General features: G+C 39.3%; 1 protein-coding gene across 1 annotated transcript in view; it reads left to right on the top strand.

The window, feature by feature from the left end:
* Positions 1-21,054, top strand: part of ACE2 (angiotensin converting enzyme 2) — a 39,801-nt gene extending 18,747 nt beyond the window's left edge. The window contains exons 9-19 of the mRNA XM_079765237.1: positions 1,428-1,597; positions 4,173-4,399; positions 7,558-7,702; positions 9,206-9,304; positions 10,030-10,152; positions 10,571-10,764; positions 11,537-11,595; positions 14,105-14,205; positions 15,659-15,775; positions 18,198-18,392; positions 20,115-21,054. Of these exons, the coding sequence (XP_079621363.1) occupies positions 1,428-1,597; positions 4,173-4,399; positions 7,558-7,702; positions 9,206-9,304; positions 10,030-10,152; positions 10,571-10,764; positions 11,537-11,595; positions 14,105-14,205; positions 15,659-15,775; positions 18,198-18,392; positions 20,115-20,223 (1,539 nt within the window). The 3' untranslated portion in view covers positions 20,224-21,054. The remainder of the gene's footprint in view (positions 1-1,427; positions 1,598-4,172; positions 4,400-7,557; positions 7,703-9,205; positions 9,305-10,029; positions 10,153-10,570; positions 10,765-11,536; positions 11,596-14,104; positions 14,206-15,658; positions 15,776-18,197; positions 18,393-20,114) is intronic.
* Positions 21,055-21,280: the final 226 nt, after the last annotated feature.

The following is a 21,280-nucleotide window of genomic DNA, read 5'->3' as shown; positions in this document are numbered from 1 at the left end:
CCAGACTCCTGCAGCTGTTCTAGCCCTATTTTATAGTTGAGCAGTAGCAGAGGCCTATCTTTATGTTACCCCTTAGCTTGTCTACAGTGTTTTTACACCCACCATATCTCCTAATGTTACCTTTACAGTAAACCTCTGGGACGATCAGAACAGGTATTGTGATAGTTCCATATTGTAGCTGAGAAAACGGAGGCTCAGGTAAATGATTTGACAAAGTAAAAAAGACAGTCAGTGGCAATTAAGGTATGAACTCAGAGCTCCTAATATTTTCAGTGTAGTTTTCTATCATTTATTCTTTATTTAACAGATGTTAATTGTTCTTACTAGTCTACACTGTTTTGGTATACATTCATTCTGTTCAAGAATGCCTTGCTCAAAACCAGTACTGGCTGATATTAAGTCTTTATAGGTCAATAATTTTAAAAAGCCATAGTGTCATATCCTGTTTCATATCCCCAGGGCTGACATAGGAGAAAAACCAGACTTCACTGGTCTTTGAGATCAGAGGAAATTTTCTGTGTCACCAGAAGTGATTCATGAAGCATATGCCGATTACACAAACTTAGTTTGCCTGATGTGGGCCTTATTTCCAAAGAAGTGTTAGCTCCAGGGACACTGGTTCCCAGAAGAGTTTGTTGGATGGGAGATATCTACTGCTGCCTGTGTCTGATTCCAGAATATTCTAAAGTTTAGATTCCCATACAGACTATAAAGCCAATGCCCAACTACACATCAGCTATTGGGTCACATGTGGGCCTTTTTGGTTCCAAAAGTCCCTGACTTCATGTTCACCTTACTGCTTATGTCTTTCACTGAGCCTAATACCAAGGCCTTACTCCTTGAAGGAGCTCAATCCGTGATTGTTGGTTTGAGTTAGTTTTTATCAAAGAGGTCATTGTTGTTTCTGTTATACTTGGAATATAAAGAATAAAGACAAAAATACACCACACATAATGTCACCCAGTCTATGGATATTTTTGTGCATTTCTTCATTAAGATTATGTACTATATAAGTGGTTTACGTATTCTACTTTTCACTTACTAATTTATTACATTTTCCATTTCACAATGTCATAATTGTTTATTTAACCGTTTTAGTGGTTATTTCCATTTTTCCTTATTAAAAACAATTTTACATGTTGTACACCTTAAATTTACACAATGTTATATGTCAATTATTTTTCAATTTAAAACAATAATAAACAAAAAATCAGTTTAAATTTAATTCTTTGACCTAATTTCTGAGAAGTTCCTAGGTTAGTTCTCTAGAGACAGGATTACTGAGACAAAGAGTATAAATACTTTGAAAATTGTCCATGCATGATGCCAAATTGCCCTCCAGAAAGGTTATGCCTATGTACATATCCAACAGAAAGAATGCTGTTGTTTTAATGCTAGAATTAAATGCTGTTCTTTTTTTTTTTCAGTCCTGGGATGCAGAGAAGATATTCAAGGAGGCTGAGAAGTTCTATATGTCTGTTGGACTTCCTAATATGACTCTAGGATTCTGGAATAACTCCATGCTGACTGAGCCAGGCGATGGCCGGAAAGTGGTCTGCCACCCCACAGCTTGGGACCTGGGGAAGAACGACTTCAGGTAGGGAGGCTGATATACAGCTGATACTAAAATGCGAGGCAATGGAGGCATGGAAAAATATGAATTTAGATTCCTGCTCTGCTTCTCTGAGCACAGAAATGAATGAACTTCCCTTTAACGAAAGCTGGGAGTCCATGAGAGTATATCTGGGCTTTTCCAGGAAAAGGGGATTGTCAGCAAGCCCTAACTTGAACCTTTAGACAATTTGTCTCATTTGAAATAATATGCACCCATTAGAGTTGCATGGTTATGGGTATAGTGGTGCCCCCATTATGAAAGTTTTGGTGGTAAGGTTTATGGAAGGTGGAGGTGTGAATCAGGCATTGGTCTTCCCCTCCATGTTAGTGAGACAGGACAGGTGAATAAATAAGCTAGAATAAAAGAAAGTGGTACATGTCTTAAGAGAAACTGAGACCACTCAATGGGGGAATTGGAAGAGAACTGACCACACCTGGAATAGCATGTAGGATCAGACAGGGCTTCTCAGGTGGCATTTGAACTAGGCTTGAAAGACAGGAAGCGTTCAGACAGACAGAGCTGGGAGGAGTACAATGGGCTGGCAGAATAGCAGGATTAAATGCAGAGTGGCAGGACCTGGCATTGTGTCCTGATATCAGCAAATTAGACTAGAATAAAGGGCCTGTGAAGAAGGTTCTGTGTGATAGGACATAATGAGCACAGGCTTTTGAATCCCAAGTGCCACTTAATGGCTGGGCAACCTTGGGCAAGGTATTTAACCTTCTTGGGTTTCAGTTTCCTTATGTATAAAATGGAACAGTAATTCACAGTTTGCAGGTTTGTGAGTGTCTTAGGCTGGATTCCCTAGCTTGAAATGAAGATTCCTGTACAAGTTCTGCATTGAGGGAAAGCTCTCAGGCAAAGGGGAGTGAAGGAAGTTGAGTGGGGGGCTGGAGAAGGATTTAAGTAAAGATGTGGTCTCAGCTGGAGCCTAGCCTCAGCCTCATCCCACAGGGCTCTCTGGAGCGTGATTTGTACCTGAGTTGGTCATACGTTGAGACAAGGTGTTTGTAACGAACAAATATGTACTCTCATATTAGTCACTCATTGACTGTGGACTGCCTGAGTGGGGGAGGTGGACACAACCTCCTGGCTGAGGCACCTCACATTTAGTCAAAAACAGTGAAGAAGAAAGCAGCTATAGGCTGTTAAGGGCTATGCCTCAGGCAACTGGAAGATGGGTGGATGTGCCTGGTAAAATAGATCTGGGCAGGAACCCAGCAGAATCCACTAGAGTGGCAGTTGGCAATCCTTTTCTATAAAGGCTCAAATAGTAAATAGTTTACGTTTTGCAGGTCTCTGTTGCAACTACTTAGCGTGACAATAGCTCTAGGTAACTAGTGTGGCTGTGTGCCAATAAGATCTTTTTATAAAAACAAGTGTTCAGCCTCAGACCATAATTTACTGGCTCCAGTACTAGAGTGAGGCTTAATATAAGTATACATAAGTTTTCTAGCACAGGATCTTACATACAGTAGAAATTATATATATAGTAGCTATTCTTATGTTTTAAAAGAGAATGGAAAATAATCAAGTTAGAAAATTAGGTTATGTTGGGGTATATAAAGAAGGTTGAGTGTATTCTTAAGCAGTGGGGAGTCCAAAGGGTATTTATCAGGGAGATTATATAGTCAGAGTGGTAGAAGGAAAATTAATTTTGGAACCTACTGAAATATGACCCCCCCACTACATTCACCTGAATGAAATTGCTATTGCCAAGTTGAAAAGAACCACTACATAATTGCCACATGCAGTCCTTATTTCATTGGGCCACAACAACATTAGATAACATTTACAAATTGTCTTTGAAATGCAGTTTTTCATTGGCCTCTGCATTGTCATTCTCTTCTGGACTTATTTGACTTCTCTCCCTAACTCCTTTGAAGAATCTTCATCTCCCCACTCTATACATACTGGGACCTCCTAGGACTTTGTCTTTGGCCCTCCTTTTCTTGCTATTCTACCTATACCTGCTGCCTTGGACTTATAAGATAATTATTCCAAACTAACTATTTCCAGCCCCTTCTCCTACTACTTCACTATTCTGACTATACCAAACTGCTTGCAGTGTCCTGAATGGCATTTTTTCTTAAGCCTTTCTTTCTGAGCGCCTCCAGCAATGTCAACCTCTTGTCCCTCCCTGCCATCTACCTGCAAACTTCTGCATGCTGATCAAAGTCCAGAGTGCTCATTGCATCCTCAGTTATGCCCTTCTTGGTACTTCTAGAATACTGTGCCTGTATTCACTCATTATTATGCCCCAAACCATGCCTACTGATCACTTACAGAGTACTTGTCTCAGAGTTTTTGTAGTAGAGGACTCTGCTTATTTTTCTTCCTGTTAGCCTGTGACCAGGAGAACAGGATTCAATCCTGCCCATCACTTTATATTCAGCACCTAGCATAGTTTCTATGACCTAAAAGGTAGGTCCTCAAGATTCACTGGTGAATGAATCTTGGAAAGATGATCCATGCTACCAAAATCCTATACAACTCTACTGTGATGATTAAATGAAACTTAATGAGATTCATTTTAATCTTGTCCATTTATGTACAGGATCAAGATGTGCACAAAGGTGACCATGGATGACTTCCTGACAGCCCATCATGAGATGGGACACATCCAGTATGACATGGCATATGCCACACAACCCTACCTACTAAGAAATGGAGCTAATGAAGGATTTCATGAAGCTGTTGGGGAAGTCATGTCACTTTCTGTAGCTACACCCAATCACTTGAAAGTCATGGGTCTTCTGCCATATGATTTTTCTGAAGACAATGGTACAGACATTTTTTTCATGGCTTGTTTGGTGGGTTCTTTAGTTTGATGTGGGGAAAGATATTTATTATCATGCATAGGATATATTTAACTTTTCCACATAAAGTATAGGTATTTATTGGTAACTAGCAATTGCTACTTGTAAAAAAAAATATTTATCACAACATGCTAATTTGTGGTTTTGTATCTTTGAAGAGGGCATAAGAGAGGTAACTGAACGAATGGTCTTGGGACTCTAAGAAACATCTAACAAGATATTTTTAAACATTTAAAACAGGCCCACAGAACATAAATGACTTATCCAAGGTCACCTAGCTAATTAGGGTTAGAGTTCTGACTAGATCCTTCTGGTTCTAGGCAAAAACTTCCCAAAATGTTAGAGGGAACAGATTCTAAAAACCATTTTGCAAAAGAAGCAAACTGAAGATGAGAGGGAAAGTAACCAGCCTAAGGTCAAAAAGCAATGTGGCTAAACCAGAGCCCTAATCTAAAGCTTTCCCCATCATATTATGCAAAGTAAATGATAACTTGAAATTTGGGAGTTCTTAAAGAACAAGTGGTGGAATATCATGGTTGGAAAGGACTGAAATGTTTTGCTTATCTGCAGGAAGCATAAATTTGCCCCTGTAACATCCCTTCAGATCCATGCTCTTTTTCAACATCTTTCCTTAAGGTAGCCTGTTTGTCTTTGGATGGCTTAGACTTGATAGAACACGACAAATGTTCACAATATCCAAATTCTTCAGTGAGGATGCCATGGATTTTTATTCTTCTTTTTAAAAGGAGGACACTTAGAGCCAAATATATTCTTCTCTTTTGAGTATTTCTGTCCTCTTAGTTATTTGATACATAAATATGAGCTCTGCTGGTTGGATGGTTTGGTCAACAAGGTCAAGGTCACAAGCTTCATTCTTGTGTGGGCAATTCACTTTGTCTTGATTTCTAGCTCTAGACCAGGCGTCCTCAAACTATGGCCCGTGGGCAACATGCAGGTGTTTTTGCCGTTTTGTTTTTTTACTTCAAAATAATATATGTGCAGTGTGCATAGGAATTTGTTCATAGTTTTTTTAAAAACTATAGTCCGGCCCTCCAATGGTCTGAGGGACTCATAATGAACTGGCCCCCTGTTTAAAAAGTTTGAGGACCCCCGCGACCTTAGTGATCTCATGAGAACCTGGGAGTAGGTCATTGTAAAGCCATCAGCATGTCTGGAAAAGTAACTATAAGCAGGCCCAGTGGGTAGTAGACGAGTAGCAGCATCCTCCCATGAAGAGAACAACAAACAAAAGGGAGTTCACAATAACCACACCTGTTTCCTAATTTTAAAATATCATTCTCAAGTCAACTAATAGGCAATTATTTGTTTTATCATTAAAAACATATTCCCTGACAGCAGGAAAAGATAGTTGAATCACAAAGACAATACTAAACATGGTTAAACCACTTGTTTGAAAAACTCTCCTTGGTTTTGCCCTGATTGGTGAATGATGTTAAACAAGTAAGTTCCTTTATTCTCTTTTCCCCTCCATTTCTTCTTCCAAAAATATTTATTGAGCACATACTATGTACAAGGCATATTTCTAGACACTAGAGATAGACTGGTGTGACAAATAGATAATATTCCCCTGGTTACATTTCAGTAAGCTTCATTTGTACGCTGGAGTGAGCTCTACTGCCTTTTTATATAACTAATAAAGGATAAATGAAATAACAATTTCTTAAAGCATTTTAAACTCAGGTAAGGAAAATGTCAGTACATTTAAAGAATATTGTACTTCTGATTATCCAATAGATGGTTAAGGAGGTTCTTGTTTTCTTGTTTGTTTTCCTGCCTGGTTTACTGGCTTTTGGCCTCCTTTGTTTATTATTTGTTTATTTAACAAAGACACAGAGTGCATCATGTAGCAAACACCAGGCTAGATGCTGGGTTGGGGAACATCCAGCCTGAGTTCAGTGTAGGGCCTTCAAAATAATCTGGTCTGGCCCTGCCAGGGCAACCGTAGGTGGGACTCAAAATTCAATAAATCTAGGAGCTTTTTTCATGGCAATATAAATTTATATTAAGTGAATTATATTAAGCGAATGATGTTATAAATATCCAAATGCCCCTTGACAGAAAAAGATTCTTCACCCCTGATATACAGTATTGAATGAAACATGACCAGTCACTGCCTTCATGGAACTTACAAAAAATAAACATTATGACTGGAAAAATAGATGAATTAGCTTTATCTCTGATAACAGGTATTTAAGGAAGGCAATTGAAACTAATAAAAAAAATGAGGATTAGGGGTTACTTATGGGTTTATGTTGTCTGTTCTATCCAAGACTTCACTCCAAATCCCTTAGGTGAGAAAATGAATATATACATATTATGTCCACTGTTAATATTTCTCATGTAATCATCCTTATAGTAAGTACTAGAGGCCCGGTGCACGAAATTCGTGCACAGGGGGTGGGGTGGGGTCCCTCAGCCCAGCCTGCACCCTCTCCAATCTGGGACATCCCTCTCACAATCCAGGACTGCTGGCTCCCAATTGCTTGCGTGCCTGCCTTCCTGATTGCCCCTAACTGCTTCTGCCTGCCAGCCTGATCACCCCCTAACCACTCCCCTGCCAGACTGATTGATGCCTAACTGCTCCCCTGCCAGCCTGTTTGCCCTTAACTGCCCTCCCCTGCAGGCCTGGTCCCCCCAACTGCCCTCCTTTGCAGGCCTGGTCCCCCCCCAACTGCTCTACCCTGCAGGCCTGGGTCCCCCCCAACTGCCCTCCCCTGTAGGCCTGGTCCCCCCCCCAACTTCTCTCCCCTGCAGGCCTGGGTTCCCCCTCAACTGCCCTTCCCTGCAGGCCTGGTCATCTCCAACTTCCCTCCTCTGCCGGCCTGGTTGCCCCCAACTGCCCTCCCTTGCAGGCCTGGTCCCTCCCAACTGCTCTCCCCTGCTGGCCATCTTGTGGAGGCCATCTCGTGTCCACATGGGGGCATCCATCTTTGATCACACGGGGGCAGCCATCTTGTGTGTTGGAGTGATGGTCAATTTGCATATTACTATTTTATTAGATAGGATATCTTAAGGAATATTTTGAGGTTAAGAAATTAGCCAACACAAAACATCTACTGTCATCCTCACTTTAATATTTACCCTTTTCCATTTTACTTTCAGAAACAGAAATAAACTTCCTACTCAAACAAGCACTTAATATTGTTGGGACTCTACCGTTCACTTACATGTTAGAAAAGTGGAGGTGGATGGTCTTTAAGGGTGAAATTCCTAAAGAGCAGTGGATGAAAAAGTGGTGGGAGATGAAGTAAGTCAATGAATGTGCAATCAGTAAAATGTTTTCTCATAAGTTTGCTGTTTAATTAAAAGTGTTTGACTGGTAACTTGCTTGATAATACATCTTTTAAGGGTGGGTTTTCTTTCTCTGTCTCACTTCCTCATTCCTTTGTCAATGTTTCTCAGAACCTTGTCTCAGGGTCTGCTTCTGTGATAACACAATCTAAAACAACTAGGATTGGGGTTCAAAATAACTTGGATTTCAACAGTTAAATCTTGAAATATGCTGAGATGGGGCTAAATATGTGAAAATGAGAGAGACGTGCATTTGGGCTAGGGAATGCCATCACTAGACACAACACACACACACACACACACACACACACACACACACCATCACCACTACTACCACAACACATGAACTTCTTCTGTTTTTTTAAGTCTTGGGTACCCTCTCATCAGATAAATGTGTTTGGCTCTGCCTCCCACCCAGGCAGGACCAGGTGACACAACTTCTTGCACTGTCTTCTTCAGTGTTTGGTCACCTATTAAACGGTGATGTTATTTAGGAAGTGATCAATTTATTCATTATATTTATTCTTTTAAACAAAAAGATCAATTCTTCATTTTAGGCAAAGCCCTGGGGATCTAATGCTGATCATTCCAGATATTATTCTTGACTTCAAAGAACTTTAGTTTATGAAGAGATGTGGAAAATGAAACTACTGCAACATGTTGTATTCTGATGGGAAGAAATGGGGATCCATGAGCAGCCAAGTGGTGCTCCAAGGCCCAGTCTGATAGGTCAAATGAGGAGAGGCATCCAAATTGAGCTCTGAGAAAGGTGCAGGAGTTAACCATGTGTATGTAGAGGGAAGCAGAAAGAATTCCAAGCTAAAGAGAGCCTGGCACATTTGGGCAACAGATAATGATTCAATAGTTTCAGCACTACATTATTTATCACTGTTTCTCACGTGCTTTGCATAGCGCCTGACACATACAGATATGAAATAAATGGGTTTTGGATAAAAAATTACAAAAGAAAACAGAAAGGAAAGGAGGGAGGGAATGGCAGAAGGAAGGAAAGAGGAAAAGAAGGTTCACTGTGCTGCCAGTTGGGTGGAGGGAACATGGGGCAGGTCTCTAAGAAAGGGCCATTTGAACTAGCCTTGAAGAATAAGTAAGATTTCAACTTTATAAAATTCTGTCTGCACATAAACTGTGGTGCCAGAGGGGAATTATTAGGACTTTCACTGTTTGTTTTAGGCCATGCAATGCACTTTATTAAATCAGTATTTTGAAGACACAGTTATTTTCTAATGGTATAGTCTGGCTGAATTAAAAAAAAGAGGAAGAGATAACTACATAATAGGCTGTAGTCTGTCATTTTTGGCATGGTTTCTATTTCGCCCGACAACCAATTATAGTATAAATACCATTGGATGATGAAACTGCACTAACTGCACCCAACTGTACCTCCTCATATGAGTGAGCCACAGCTAATATATCTTCTTTTTCGCCCCCCCCCAAAAAGGCGAGAAATAGTCGGAGTGGTGGAACCTCTGCCCCATGATGAAACATACTGTGACCCCGCATCTCTATTCCATGTTGCTAATGATTACTCATTTATCCGGTAAAGTATACTTGCTCCTCACTGTTTAACTAGTAGGGTTTGTGGACAGCTGTGCTAATGGCAGATAAATAGGGATCTATTAAGCAAAGGCTATAATTTTTCTTTCTATCTCCACCCACTTCCTGCCCCCCCGCAACCTCAACATAGATGATGAATTTCCATTCAATTTAACTCAACACAATTTATTGGGTTAAATAAAACTGTTTGAGATCTTTTCTCTTCTATCAAGGAATTTATGGTACCTGGAGATAAAAACAAAAAGTATTTTTGTTTGTCTGTTGTTACTGGCAGAGTTCAGAGTGATTGTAATAGAAAGACCATTTTTAACATAAAGTGCAAAAACCTATGTTCTTCACCTATTAGCCCCAAACTTGAATTTGCTGAGCCTCAATTTCTTTATTTGTACAGAGGAAATAATATTATTGACCTGCTGTAAGGACTGATTGGTATCATTTATATGAGAAAGAGGTATTTATCTGTAAAACACCATACAAATGTGAGCTAACATTTAACAAAATAATACTGCCTTTTTATCAGCTGATACAGAAATGCATGTAGGTTATGATGAATGTATAAGGGTTCATGTTTGGGTCTTTCTGGAGAAAGAGGTTTGATAAGTATATCTTTGATTACTAGGGCCTCAGAATTTAAATATATGCCTCAATCTATGACTTTATCATAGTAACTAAACATGAACCTGCTTGTTTTCTTTGTCTCTTTTACAGTTATTTCACAAGGACCATTTTTGAATTCCAGTTTCAAGAAGCCCTCTGTCAAATAGCTAAACATCAAGGTCCCCTGCATAAATGTGATATCTCAAATTCTACTGAAGCTGGGAATAAGCTGCTGTAAGAAATGCTTCAAAATGTTGAACCTTTCCTACTATCCAAAATTACTCATTTCAACACCTATGGCTATGTTGAACTTTGATTTCCTTTGTCTAAAAAGAAAAATTTTGGCCTCAAAATTTACTCATCCACTAATTAAATGTTTATTTTGTGATCATATGGGAACCGAGACCATGTGATGTCTGGACAGGCCACCTCCTTTCTCCATGTCAGTACTACAGAGTTCCCTTTGTAGTGATCGGAAAGGAGAAGAGATTGAAGGATAAATATATCTATTAACATGCCTTATTTTCTCATCTGCCAGGTGCAAACTTACCCAAGCCAAAGAGGAGAGACCATAGATCATACATGTAAATATATGTACACCTGAAATCCCTCAAAAGGCCCTGAACTTACCCTGCCCCCCTTTTTCATGTAGTGAAATGCTGAAACTTGGAAAATCAAAACCCTGGACCTTCGCACTGGAAAAGATTACAAGAACAAAGAAAATGGATGCAAAACCACTGCTCAACTACTTTGAGCCTTTGTTTACCTGGCTGAAAGAGCAGAATGGGAATTCTGTGGGATGGCACTCTGGGAATTATGTGGGATGGTCCTCCGACTGGAGTCCATGTGAGTTTACTGAGTTGAAACATTTCAAATCCCTCCCTCTCTGCTTCCCCTAGTTTTCTCTGGCCCCAAACTACCTCTCCTCCTGTTTTGTTAGCCTGATATTTAAAATAAAAGAGTATAACAGCCCCAAACCCCCTGTACTCAAATCCTACTCTTCGAAGACAATAAAGCTTAATAATGATTTTTAATAAAGAAATTATCAATATTTATATCATTATGTCTGCAGAGCCAAGTAATATGATATTTTATATCTTTTATTTTCTGGCTTTTGGTGATAAAAAGAGGTGGAAGAGTAGGCAGAAGTGCATGTCTAAAACTGGCCAATAGGGAAATAATAAGATAAATAAATTGTTTAGAAAGATAAAAGTAATTGCCAGAAAAAAGTTAATTCAAGAAAAAAGACACAATCCAAAAAGCAGTGGATGAAACCCAGAAAAGCAGCAAAGGGATGAAATTGAAAAGAATATTTGATATATTGAAATAGTTTGTATCTTCTCTCCACGCCCAGCTGTACCTGAATCCCAAGCCTCTCTGGGATTCTCGGGAACTTTTTAGGTCTGCACTGCCTCTGCGTACAAATTAGGCCAAGGCTTCCTGACCCTTGAGAAAGCACTTACCACTCCTCCATTACTTCTCATTTTCCAAAAGTGTGTTTATATCTCTTTTAAAATTCATTTACTATCATTTTAATGGGATTTTAGGAGGGGAAGGAAATAAACACACATGGTCAACCTGTCATATGTAGTAACAGTTGTGATTTCTCTTTAATCAGATGCTGATCAAAGCATTAAAGTGAGGATAAGCCTAAAATCAGCTCTTGGAGAAAAAGCAGTGAGTATTCTGGGCAGTGCATCCATGACCTTTCAGTGTACTCCCTTAAGTAGGACACAATAACACAATAAGCCCATTCCAACGGGGTCTAAAAGATGAGAGCCCACATGGTTCTCTTAGGAACTACAAGTCCCCAATTCTGGCCTTTGGCTTTTGTTTATTTACTTTCAGTAACACATTCCTTATTGGATTGGCTATGTCTACTTTTTCCTTGTTACCTTGAAGGTGTTATGAAGACCAATGAGAACTTAAACTTAAATATCAAATACCCACCCTTACAATTCACTGTTATCATCGTTACTTGTATTTGAGGAAGAGAACATAGTTATATTTTGAGGGATTGTTTGTTTTTAGAAGTAATGCAGGGAGCTCTGCTTTGCTTTGTTTTATTCAATCATCTATATCCTGGAGGTGTGTTAAAAATGCAGAATCTTAGCCCTGGACCTGACTATTCAGAACCTGCATTTGAACAAACCTCCAGGTCATTTGTAAACACAATAAAGACTGGGACACTCTGATTTAGAACACTGTTTCTCAAACCTGGCTGTACATTAGAGTCATATGGAATGTCTTAAAAATATTAATGCTTGAGTCCCGCTCCCAGAGATTCTGACTTAATTGTTCTGGGGTGTGGCATCAAGAGTTGGGCATCAAGTGTTTTGAAAGCTCCCCAGGTGATTTTGATAACAGCAAAGTTGGAGAACCACTGTTGTAGAGATACATTTTTGGATAACAAAATGTTTTACAGAAAATCATATTACTTATACCCTCTTGTGAATTACTTTAATCAGCTAGTGCTTTCTTCTCGACACTGTTTCACGTTATCTAGTCTGAAGAAGTAGTGGCTTTGATTGGGGAAGAGGAGAATGTTGTCTCAGGCAGATGGGAATCAAAGGACTGGGTGGGGGCATGGCACCCTGAAGGTTCTGCAGGATTAGAGAATAATCTGGGATTATTGGATAAAACAATCCAAGGTGCTATAGGAAATTGTTATTTGCACTGGATAGATCCAAAGATTGCATTTCTATTTCCTTACTTTTCCTGGGAAGTTAAATATTATCAAAGATTCCACATTTGTTGTAGCATAATTTTCATAAATAAGACATCCGAATATAAGTAACATAGTAGGAGTGAAACTGAACATTTAAAAAAGAAATAATAAAAATGGAGATACATCACTCCCCAAACCCTAAAAGATACACTACCTATTTCTTATCATTGGGATTCTTTCTCTGTCTTGCATTATTAACTCTCCATTGACCTCATAAATTTTAATCACTTTAAAGTATCCCGCAGGTCAGGTTCCTTTTCAATTATCTTCTTTTTTTTTCTTAACATTTGTCTCATGTGCTCTTTCCATACATTGAGGGATTGGTAAATACTGAAGACTATTGCCTTCAGAAGGTTTGAACATTCTGAGGCTGATTCACTGAGCAAACAGCTCTTCTGATGAGACCAGAATTATACTTCTAGCACATCTACTGCACATCAGGGCTAGAATGTCTGTCCAGCTCAAGCTATTTCATGGCAAAGTTTAATTGGATCTTTTGAGAAATCATCCTTTTTATCAAAGAACTTATATGCATACATGCATAATCCACACACACAGACAAAATTGTGGGATGAAGGCCTGGGGAGGGGGCCAGAGCAGGGTGGAGAGGTCAGTAGGGGGAGGGGGACCTCTGTAATACTTTTATCAATAAGAATAAATTAAAAAATATATAGAAATAGTAACCAGAATATTGTTAGTAGTAAATATTAATAATGTTATTACTATTAAAGCAATCTTTTCCAGAATTTGAGTGATATCAAACTGAGCTAATGTAACAGTTCTTTTGTGAACTCTTGTAATTGTTTTTCTTAAAAGAGAAAGGACAGATGCAAAATTTGTGCCATTCATTAATCTCTACCGCCAACTACTGGAGGAAAGAGTGAATACTTTTTTCTGTTGTAATTAGTTTTTCAGACTATGCAAATACACAAGACATTTGTTTAGCACTGGAAAGAACAAATTACCTTGTTTATAAAATTGTTTTTCCTTTGAATCTCAAGTTTTTTTTTCTTTTACACTATACATATTTGAGAACTTACTATAAAATAGTAAATCTCAGCATACTTGTCTACAATATATGGACATTTAACCAGAACTCGCGACTTGCATGATTCCTGTCTCTAAGCCTACCTTCAGAGTGTTTATTTCATGTTACATGAAACTAACGTTAAAGAATCAGCGAACCTGGTGGTTCTTAAAGTGTGGTTGCCTGACCAGCAGCATCAGTATCATCTGGGAACTTGTTAGAGATACAACTCTGAGGGTGGGGCTCAGTATGCAATGTTTTAACTGGGACTCCAGATGATGCTGATGCACACTCAAATGAAAGGTCACTGACTTAATGAATAACAAGAATCTTTGGAATATTAGAAAATTTAAAAATAATGCTTGTAGGCTATCAAGCCTTGCATGCATGCTCTGATCCCTACTGAGCAGTGTTTTCTTTTGAATTTGCAGTATGAATGGAATGACAATGAAATGTACTTGTTCCGATCATCGGTTGCATATGCCATGAGAGAGTATTTTTCAAAAATGAAAAACCAGACGATTCCTTTTAGGTGAGTTCACTTGCTGTGCTTTCAAGTTATTCCAACTAGTACTTCCCTCATTCTTGGGTCTAGGAGATAATTTTGTTTAACCTTTTATTCAAGTGAAATTAAGAAAATCCTCCTAACAACTTTTAAACTTCTTTTATATCCTAGAATGTGGGCCATTCTATTTACAGAACTGTGACTTGTTTGACTTGCAGATTGCAAAAGTATTGTTCTTATTAAACGCCTTCTCCTCTCCCTTTCAATTCCCTTCCCTTCCCTTCTCTCCTCTCTTCTTTTTTCCTCTCCTCTTCCCTCCCCCACATGCTCTCATGTACCCTCAACACTGAAAGATAAAGGCATAAACCTCCCTTCACAGAGCTTGTATTCTAATGGATATATTGTGTGTGTGTGTGTGTGTGTGTGTGTGTGTGTGTGTGTGTGTGTGTTTGTTATAGGCAATCAACAAAATATGTAAGAGAAATAAAATAGTATTAGATAATGATAAGTGCTAGGGGTAAAATTACAACAGGAAGGGGGGTAGGGAGTGTGGCGTCTATGTTTGTGAGTGTATAGAGTTTAATTTTACGTAAAATGGTCAGAAAATGCCTCATTAATATTTGAGCAAAAATCTGAAGTAGGAGAGAGAGAGCCAGTAATACAGACAATGTTTCAGTCAGGGAAAGTAGCAGTTGGAAAGATCCTGAGGAATGGATATCCTTCACCTGTTGAAGAAACAGCAAGGAGTCCAGTGTGGCTGGAGCAGAAGGAGCTAATAGAAGACAAGTAGGAGGCACTGTGGTTAGGGTGGTATTGGGACATGTGGGTTGGAAGGGGAGAAGAAAGTTTATGTGGGTCTCACAAGCCATTCTAAGGACTTCGGCTTTTATTCTGAGTTAGAAGGCCAATAAGCTACATGATCTGCTTCAGATTTTACTAGGATCACTCTGGCAGCTGTGAGAACACATTGTACTGTAAACCCCATGCCTCACCCACATCCATAGGTGTAACATGACAGTTCTGTTGAGTGGGGCAAGATTGCAATGGTGTAAACACACCACCTCTGTCCATGTTACTAAGCTGTCACTGCCCACCATATTATTCATCATAATCCCAGTCACTAATGATTCCTCATTGATTCTTCTGGTGCTTTTAGTTTGGATTTTTCTATCATTGAAAAAAATGTGATTTTTATATGGTGGCAGAACAAATAGTGCAGACATGCTATTACAACTTATGTAGCTGAGTTCATGTGCTTTGGGCAGTGTTAAGCTTTTTTGGGTAGGGAGTGCTGGTGTGTGTGTGTGTGTGTGTGTGTGTGTGTGTGTGTGTGTGTTTGTCCTATTGTTTGCCCTGACCCATATTTCTCTACTTAACCCTGTGGTCCTCTACCAATCTCCTTTTCACCAGTGGAAGTCTTCATTCTATTCATTGTGTTTTCTGTGTTACAAAGGAAGATGTTTCTTTTGTTTCTCCACAGGGCAGAGGATGTGTGGGTGAATGATGTAAAACCAAGAGTCTCTTTCAAGTTCTTTGTCACTTCACCTACAAATATGTCTGACATCATTCCTAGAAGTGAAGTTGAAGATGCCATCAGGTGATATTTTACTTTCAAGCTATAAGGTCGAGGGGGTTAACAAATGCAACAATAACCATAACTAACATTGAGTGTGCTCTTACTGTGTGCCAGGCACTGGTCTGAGTAATTTAGATATTTTTATCTCATCTTTTTAAGAAATACATTTTTATTGACTTTAGAGAGAGAGGAAGGGAAAGGGATGCAGAGATGGAAACATTGATCGGCTGCCTCCTGCACACCCTCCCCACTGGGGATTGAGCCCACAACCTGGGCATGTGCCCTGACTGGGAATCAAATGGGGGACCTCTTTATTCATGGGCCGATGCTAAATGACTGAGCCACATCAGCTGTTTTACTTCATCTTAACAACTTGGGGTTTTATTCCAGACAGATCTCATAGCAAGGGAATTGTTTTGATTTGAATTCCTCCAGATGCAGGCCCTTAGACAAGGATTTGGGTGTAAGCAGTTTATTTGGGAGGTGATCTCAAGAAGCACTGGTAGAGAACTGTGCACAGGAGACAGAGAATGGAAGGAAGATAATACATCACATATTATCAAGCAAGTTACCACTGTGGGCAACTAGAGCTCTAATTTTGCTGGGGAATTCTGGGATACCATATAGAATATGCACCCAAATTGTTTCAGCAGAGCTGGGGTATTTATTCACCACCTCCCATCAGTTATTGGTTGAGAATTGCTTACAGGTGACAAATTCCCCAGCATTTCTGGCCGGCAAACAGAGCAGAATCATGTAGTCTGAGAATGCTCTCACAAAGGCAGCAGGTACTGGATGAAGAAAGTCTAACCAGCACTCATGGAAAATGGTTTCAGTGTGGAAGGGACATGGACAGGTATTGTCATCATTTGCTATGGGGACTTGATTTAACTCCCCAAAGTCTGAAACAAAGTAGGCAAGCATAGATTTCCTTAGACATGGTAAGCCTCCACACAAGGAGAGGGACTTGCTGTGGGCAGTGAGTATTTAGAAGGAACAGCTTGCCCAATTGCCTCAGCTGTTTCCCAAAACAGCACAAGTGAAGAATGGGCAGATGCAGATGGTTCCGCTTGTATTAAAAGGCTTAGGATATTTGACAGTCTGTTCGATGCTTCTCTGCCTCTGTATCTATCTTTTTGATCATCAGGTTATAATGTTCTTTATTTTCCATAAATGAGTGAGATCATGTGGTATTTTTCTTTCACTGCCTGGCTTATTTCACTTAGCATAATGCTGGGGAGTGTTGGGGGCGGGTAAGAGATCAACCGAAGGACTTGTATGCATGCATATAAGCACAACCAATGGACACAAGACACTGTGGTGGGGGTGAGGACATGTGCTGGGGGGTAGGGGATGCCAGAGGAAGGTGAATGGGGGAAAAAGGGAGACATATGTACTACTATTTGTAATACTTTAAACAATAAAATAAAATTTTTTAAAAAAAGGCTTAGGATAGCCTGCTAGGGAGAAGCGCACTAGATGGCCCTCTTGAGCTGCTGTTCATCTTTGGAAGCAGAACTAAGACCTGCTGGGCAGTGTATGTGCAGAGAAAATCTGGCTTAGGTGGGTGTACAACCTAACCAGATCCAGAGACTCACTGCCTCCATGAAAGAGCCCAGCCCCCCTGTAAGCTGCAGGGGACCTCATACTTCCTATTTCCAGAATGACTTGAGACACTCTCAGGCTAAAGTTGCCAAGGGTTACATGACTAATTCTGCTTTGAGCACTGTATTTCCCTGGGTGGGCTCTGACCTCCTGACCTGCACTGTACTCAAGGGTAGGACGATGGGATGCCAGACACTTTGGTTTTCGATCCAGAATATTTTCCATTTCACTATTTTTTGTTTTGCTTTTAAAAGATTTTTCATCCTTTTTTAAAAAAAATCTATAAAATTCAGCCATGTCCCATCCCTGTGCTGGAGAAATTGGCAAAGGCCCTTTTCCCGTGTTCCTGCCCAGTGCCTCTCCCAAATGTCAACACCTTTTGTTTGGACAATACAACTGGGTACAGGACCTTATTCATTTATAGAAGAGGTGCATTCAAATTGTCCTTTTTTCATTATTTGACATAAAGTCATTGTAGATATACTCTGATAGAAGGGAAGTTCTTGCTGAATATACTAACTTTGCCTTTGCAACATAATCATCACAAATGAACAAATGCCAGCCATTTGCATGTTTCCACACTTGCAACCAATTATCCAATGAAGCTGTTGCCAAACCTAATCCAGATTGCACGATATTAAAGGTGCATAATTGTTAAAACATATCATTCCTTGGACCTAGTGATATACTTTGATTTCATTGCTATTTAAGGTGTACATTCTTAGGATAGGCCTTATCAAATCCTTTCAGGAACAATGCTATAAGGAGTAAATAATTGCACACCATTCTATTTTGCCTAAATGTTCCTTTTGCCTAAGTGTTTTACTTTTGGGGATAGGATGTCCCGGAGTCGTATCAATGCTGCTTTTCGCCTGGATGACAACAGTCTGGAGTTTCTGGGTATTCAGCCTACACTAGGACCCCCTTACCAACCACCTGTCACCACATGGCTGATTGTTTTTGGAGTTGTGATGGGAGTGGTAGTAATTGGTATCGGTGTGCTCATCTTCACTGGAATCAGAGACCGAAAGAAGTAAGTGACCTTTCCTAGACTTATCTATCCTAAAACAGAAAGGTTTAGGGAAAACTAATTGGAAAATTTGCAGTAAGTGGTAGGTTGTACAGGATAATTGCCACATTTCATCAGCACTTCACTTACCTAGTAAGCCCTACCACACAGTAGAGGCCCAGCCTGAGGTTTACTAGCATTCCTTGGTAAACCCAATCCTGGCCACAGCATCATTTTCCTACTGGCAAGAGGCACTGAAAACTCAGTAATGGGCTGGCTCAGGGGATTATCCATGGCCCATGCTGGATTTTTGATAGGTTTGAACTGTGAAACATTCAAGAATGAGCTCTGAGCTTTGCTTCAAACTGCTACTCTTTAATCATCTTCACTTTTTATCAGTTAGCATAGATTCACTATCATCTCCTTAGTTCATGGGTCAGGGACCCTCTAATTTGTTCTTGAGTTGAAGGTCCAAGTTCATTGAGGATTTAAATCACTAAAGACCTGGTTTATGGTCTTGCTCTGCCACTAGATAATTTTTTCCTGGTCTTGAGAAATCATTTACTTTTGTTTGGCTTATGTAATTACACTTTGGGCTGTTTAAAAACATTATTGATGGAATTTTTACATGCATTAGTCAATTTTGCTCGATTTTCCTCACTATAGAGTTTTTTAGTTCCCCGAAGTAGCTTCATTTAAAAAAAGAACTATTAAATAGAATCTATCTATAGGGTTAAAATTTTAAAAATACAAAAGGATACTTAGTCTCTCTGTCACTCTTTGCCTCCAACTTCCCTTCATAAAGCCAACCAAAATTATCAATTTCTTGGAGACCTGTTGTATTAGAATCTTCATTTTAGTAAGTCCTCCCAGGTAATTTGTGTGCACATTACAGTTTGAGAAGCACTCTTCTACATACTAAAAACTTGCATATGAGATACTATTCCAAAGTTAATTCATTAAATACATTATTCGGGGACACCTATCCTTCATGCCACACACAATGTAAATAGAAGGTACACAGAAAAATAACACAGGCTACCCTGCTCAGTACTTTCATACATTAATGTTTTCGGAAAACCTATGGTATAAATTTGTAATTATCTTCATACATATGTAAAACTGATATTCAGAGAGGCTAAGTAACTTTCTCAAGTTTACACAGCTATTGAGTAACACATTGGGATTTATACCCAGTTTCCAAAGCTGGTTGTACCACAAAACTGTCCTACCCTGATCTTTATACTTTGGAAGATGCTAAGATAGTTGGGAAGCTCTAATATGAGGTGATTGGCTAAATGACCACTGAGTTCCTAATAATAATAATAATAATAATAATAATAATAATATAATAATGGTTAATATTTATTGAGGGTTATATGCTAGGTACTGTCAGTGCTCTGCCAGTAATAATGCTCTCCAAGCATTATTTCATTGTCTTTACACAGTTGCCATCATTTTCTGAATAGGCAAACTGAGGCACAGGGCCCCCTTTTCTCTGACTTCAGAGCTCACATCCTAACTTGTCTCTTATGCTCTGCCAGCCAGGGTGACAATCTCGGAGCTAAAAAGTGAACCCAATGCACTGCAGGTGTTTATAGTCCATTAATAGGGGACTGATAATGCAAACAAATACACCAGTGATTAGATGTTGAGATGTAAAAGATGCCTGCGCCCAATAGGGCCCAAGGGAGGCAGTGTCATTCTAACATCACTATTTTAAGGTGACTTCATTTTATTTAACAGGAAAAACCAAGCAGGAAATGAAGAAAATCCTTATTCTTCTGTGAATTTGAGTAAAGGAGAAAATAATCCAGGATTCCAAAGTGGTGATGATGTTCAAACTTCATTTTAGAAAAATCCATTTTATTTCCTCTTGAGGTGATTTTATTGCATGTAAATGTTAATTTCACATTAAAGAAAATATGAGATTATAAAGATGTCATTAAACATCAAAACCATGGCTCTGTTCAGGAAAAATGTCCAAAGAAGACATGCTGAGGCCTAGAGGGCCTCTTTACTTGCATTGCTTTTAGTATTTACTTCTGCCTCAAAATTTGAGAAAGTGTGTCTTTGGTCTTCCAGGCTGTTCAGGGGTAATGGAAATACAAATGTTTGTTGTGTTGCTGGAGTTGGGAAGAAAAGCATATATGGTGGGAGGATTCAGTGTAAGAGCCTTATATGGAGTCTGGATGGATGGCTTTTAAGAACAGTGCAAGTAAACTGATGGAGCTGCAGATATTGAGAATGACACACATTGTTCGCTTTATTTTAATTCATATGTAGAGTATGACATATTATCTTCATATTAACTTAAATCTAAGTACAATAGCAATTTGCCCAGTGATGATTGGACTAGACCATGTGTTTCTCAGGGTGACAAGTCTAAAGAAGAGAGAAGAATCCAGAGTGTCAGAAGATGTTGCCTTCTCACTTCCAAGCTACTTGATCATCATCTCCCTGACAATATTAAAGTAGCCCCTGGGGCCTCCATGACATTGCATCCACCTAGCACACCTGGTAGAAACTCACTTCCATTGTTCTCTAACTGTGGAATGAATGGAAATCCAACTGCATGTCACCCTCTGAAGTGGGCACTTAATCTCTTAAATCTTTTGTTTTTACCCACAATGTCTGAGTAGCACTGAGCACAAAGCAGATACTCAATAAATACTAGATTTGCACACTCCTGTGGTCTCATGTGTACTTATGTACTGGGGCTTCTGTGGATTCTGTCTGCTTCCAGGGATTGGGTTGCTGTTTGAATGTCTGGGACCTTTGACCTCTCAAATGTCTTAGAATGTATTCCAAGTTTTAGAATTTATTTATTGTATGAAGCAACTGAAAATTCAGTCTAAAAAAGTTGTGTTAAGATTATATATACCCTTAGGTTAGAAACCACAAACCTGATG

The sequence above is a fragment of the Cnephaeus nilssonii genome, assembly GCF_951640355.1.
Source record: "Cnephaeus nilssonii genome assembly, chromosome: X".
Classification (NCBI taxonomy): Eukaryota; Metazoa; Chordata; class Mammalia; order Chiroptera; family Vespertilionidae; genus Cnephaeus; species Cnephaeus nilssonii.
The sequence above is the reverse complement of the archived record's forward strand: the minus strand, read 5'-3'. Positions and strand labels throughout refer to the sequence as shown.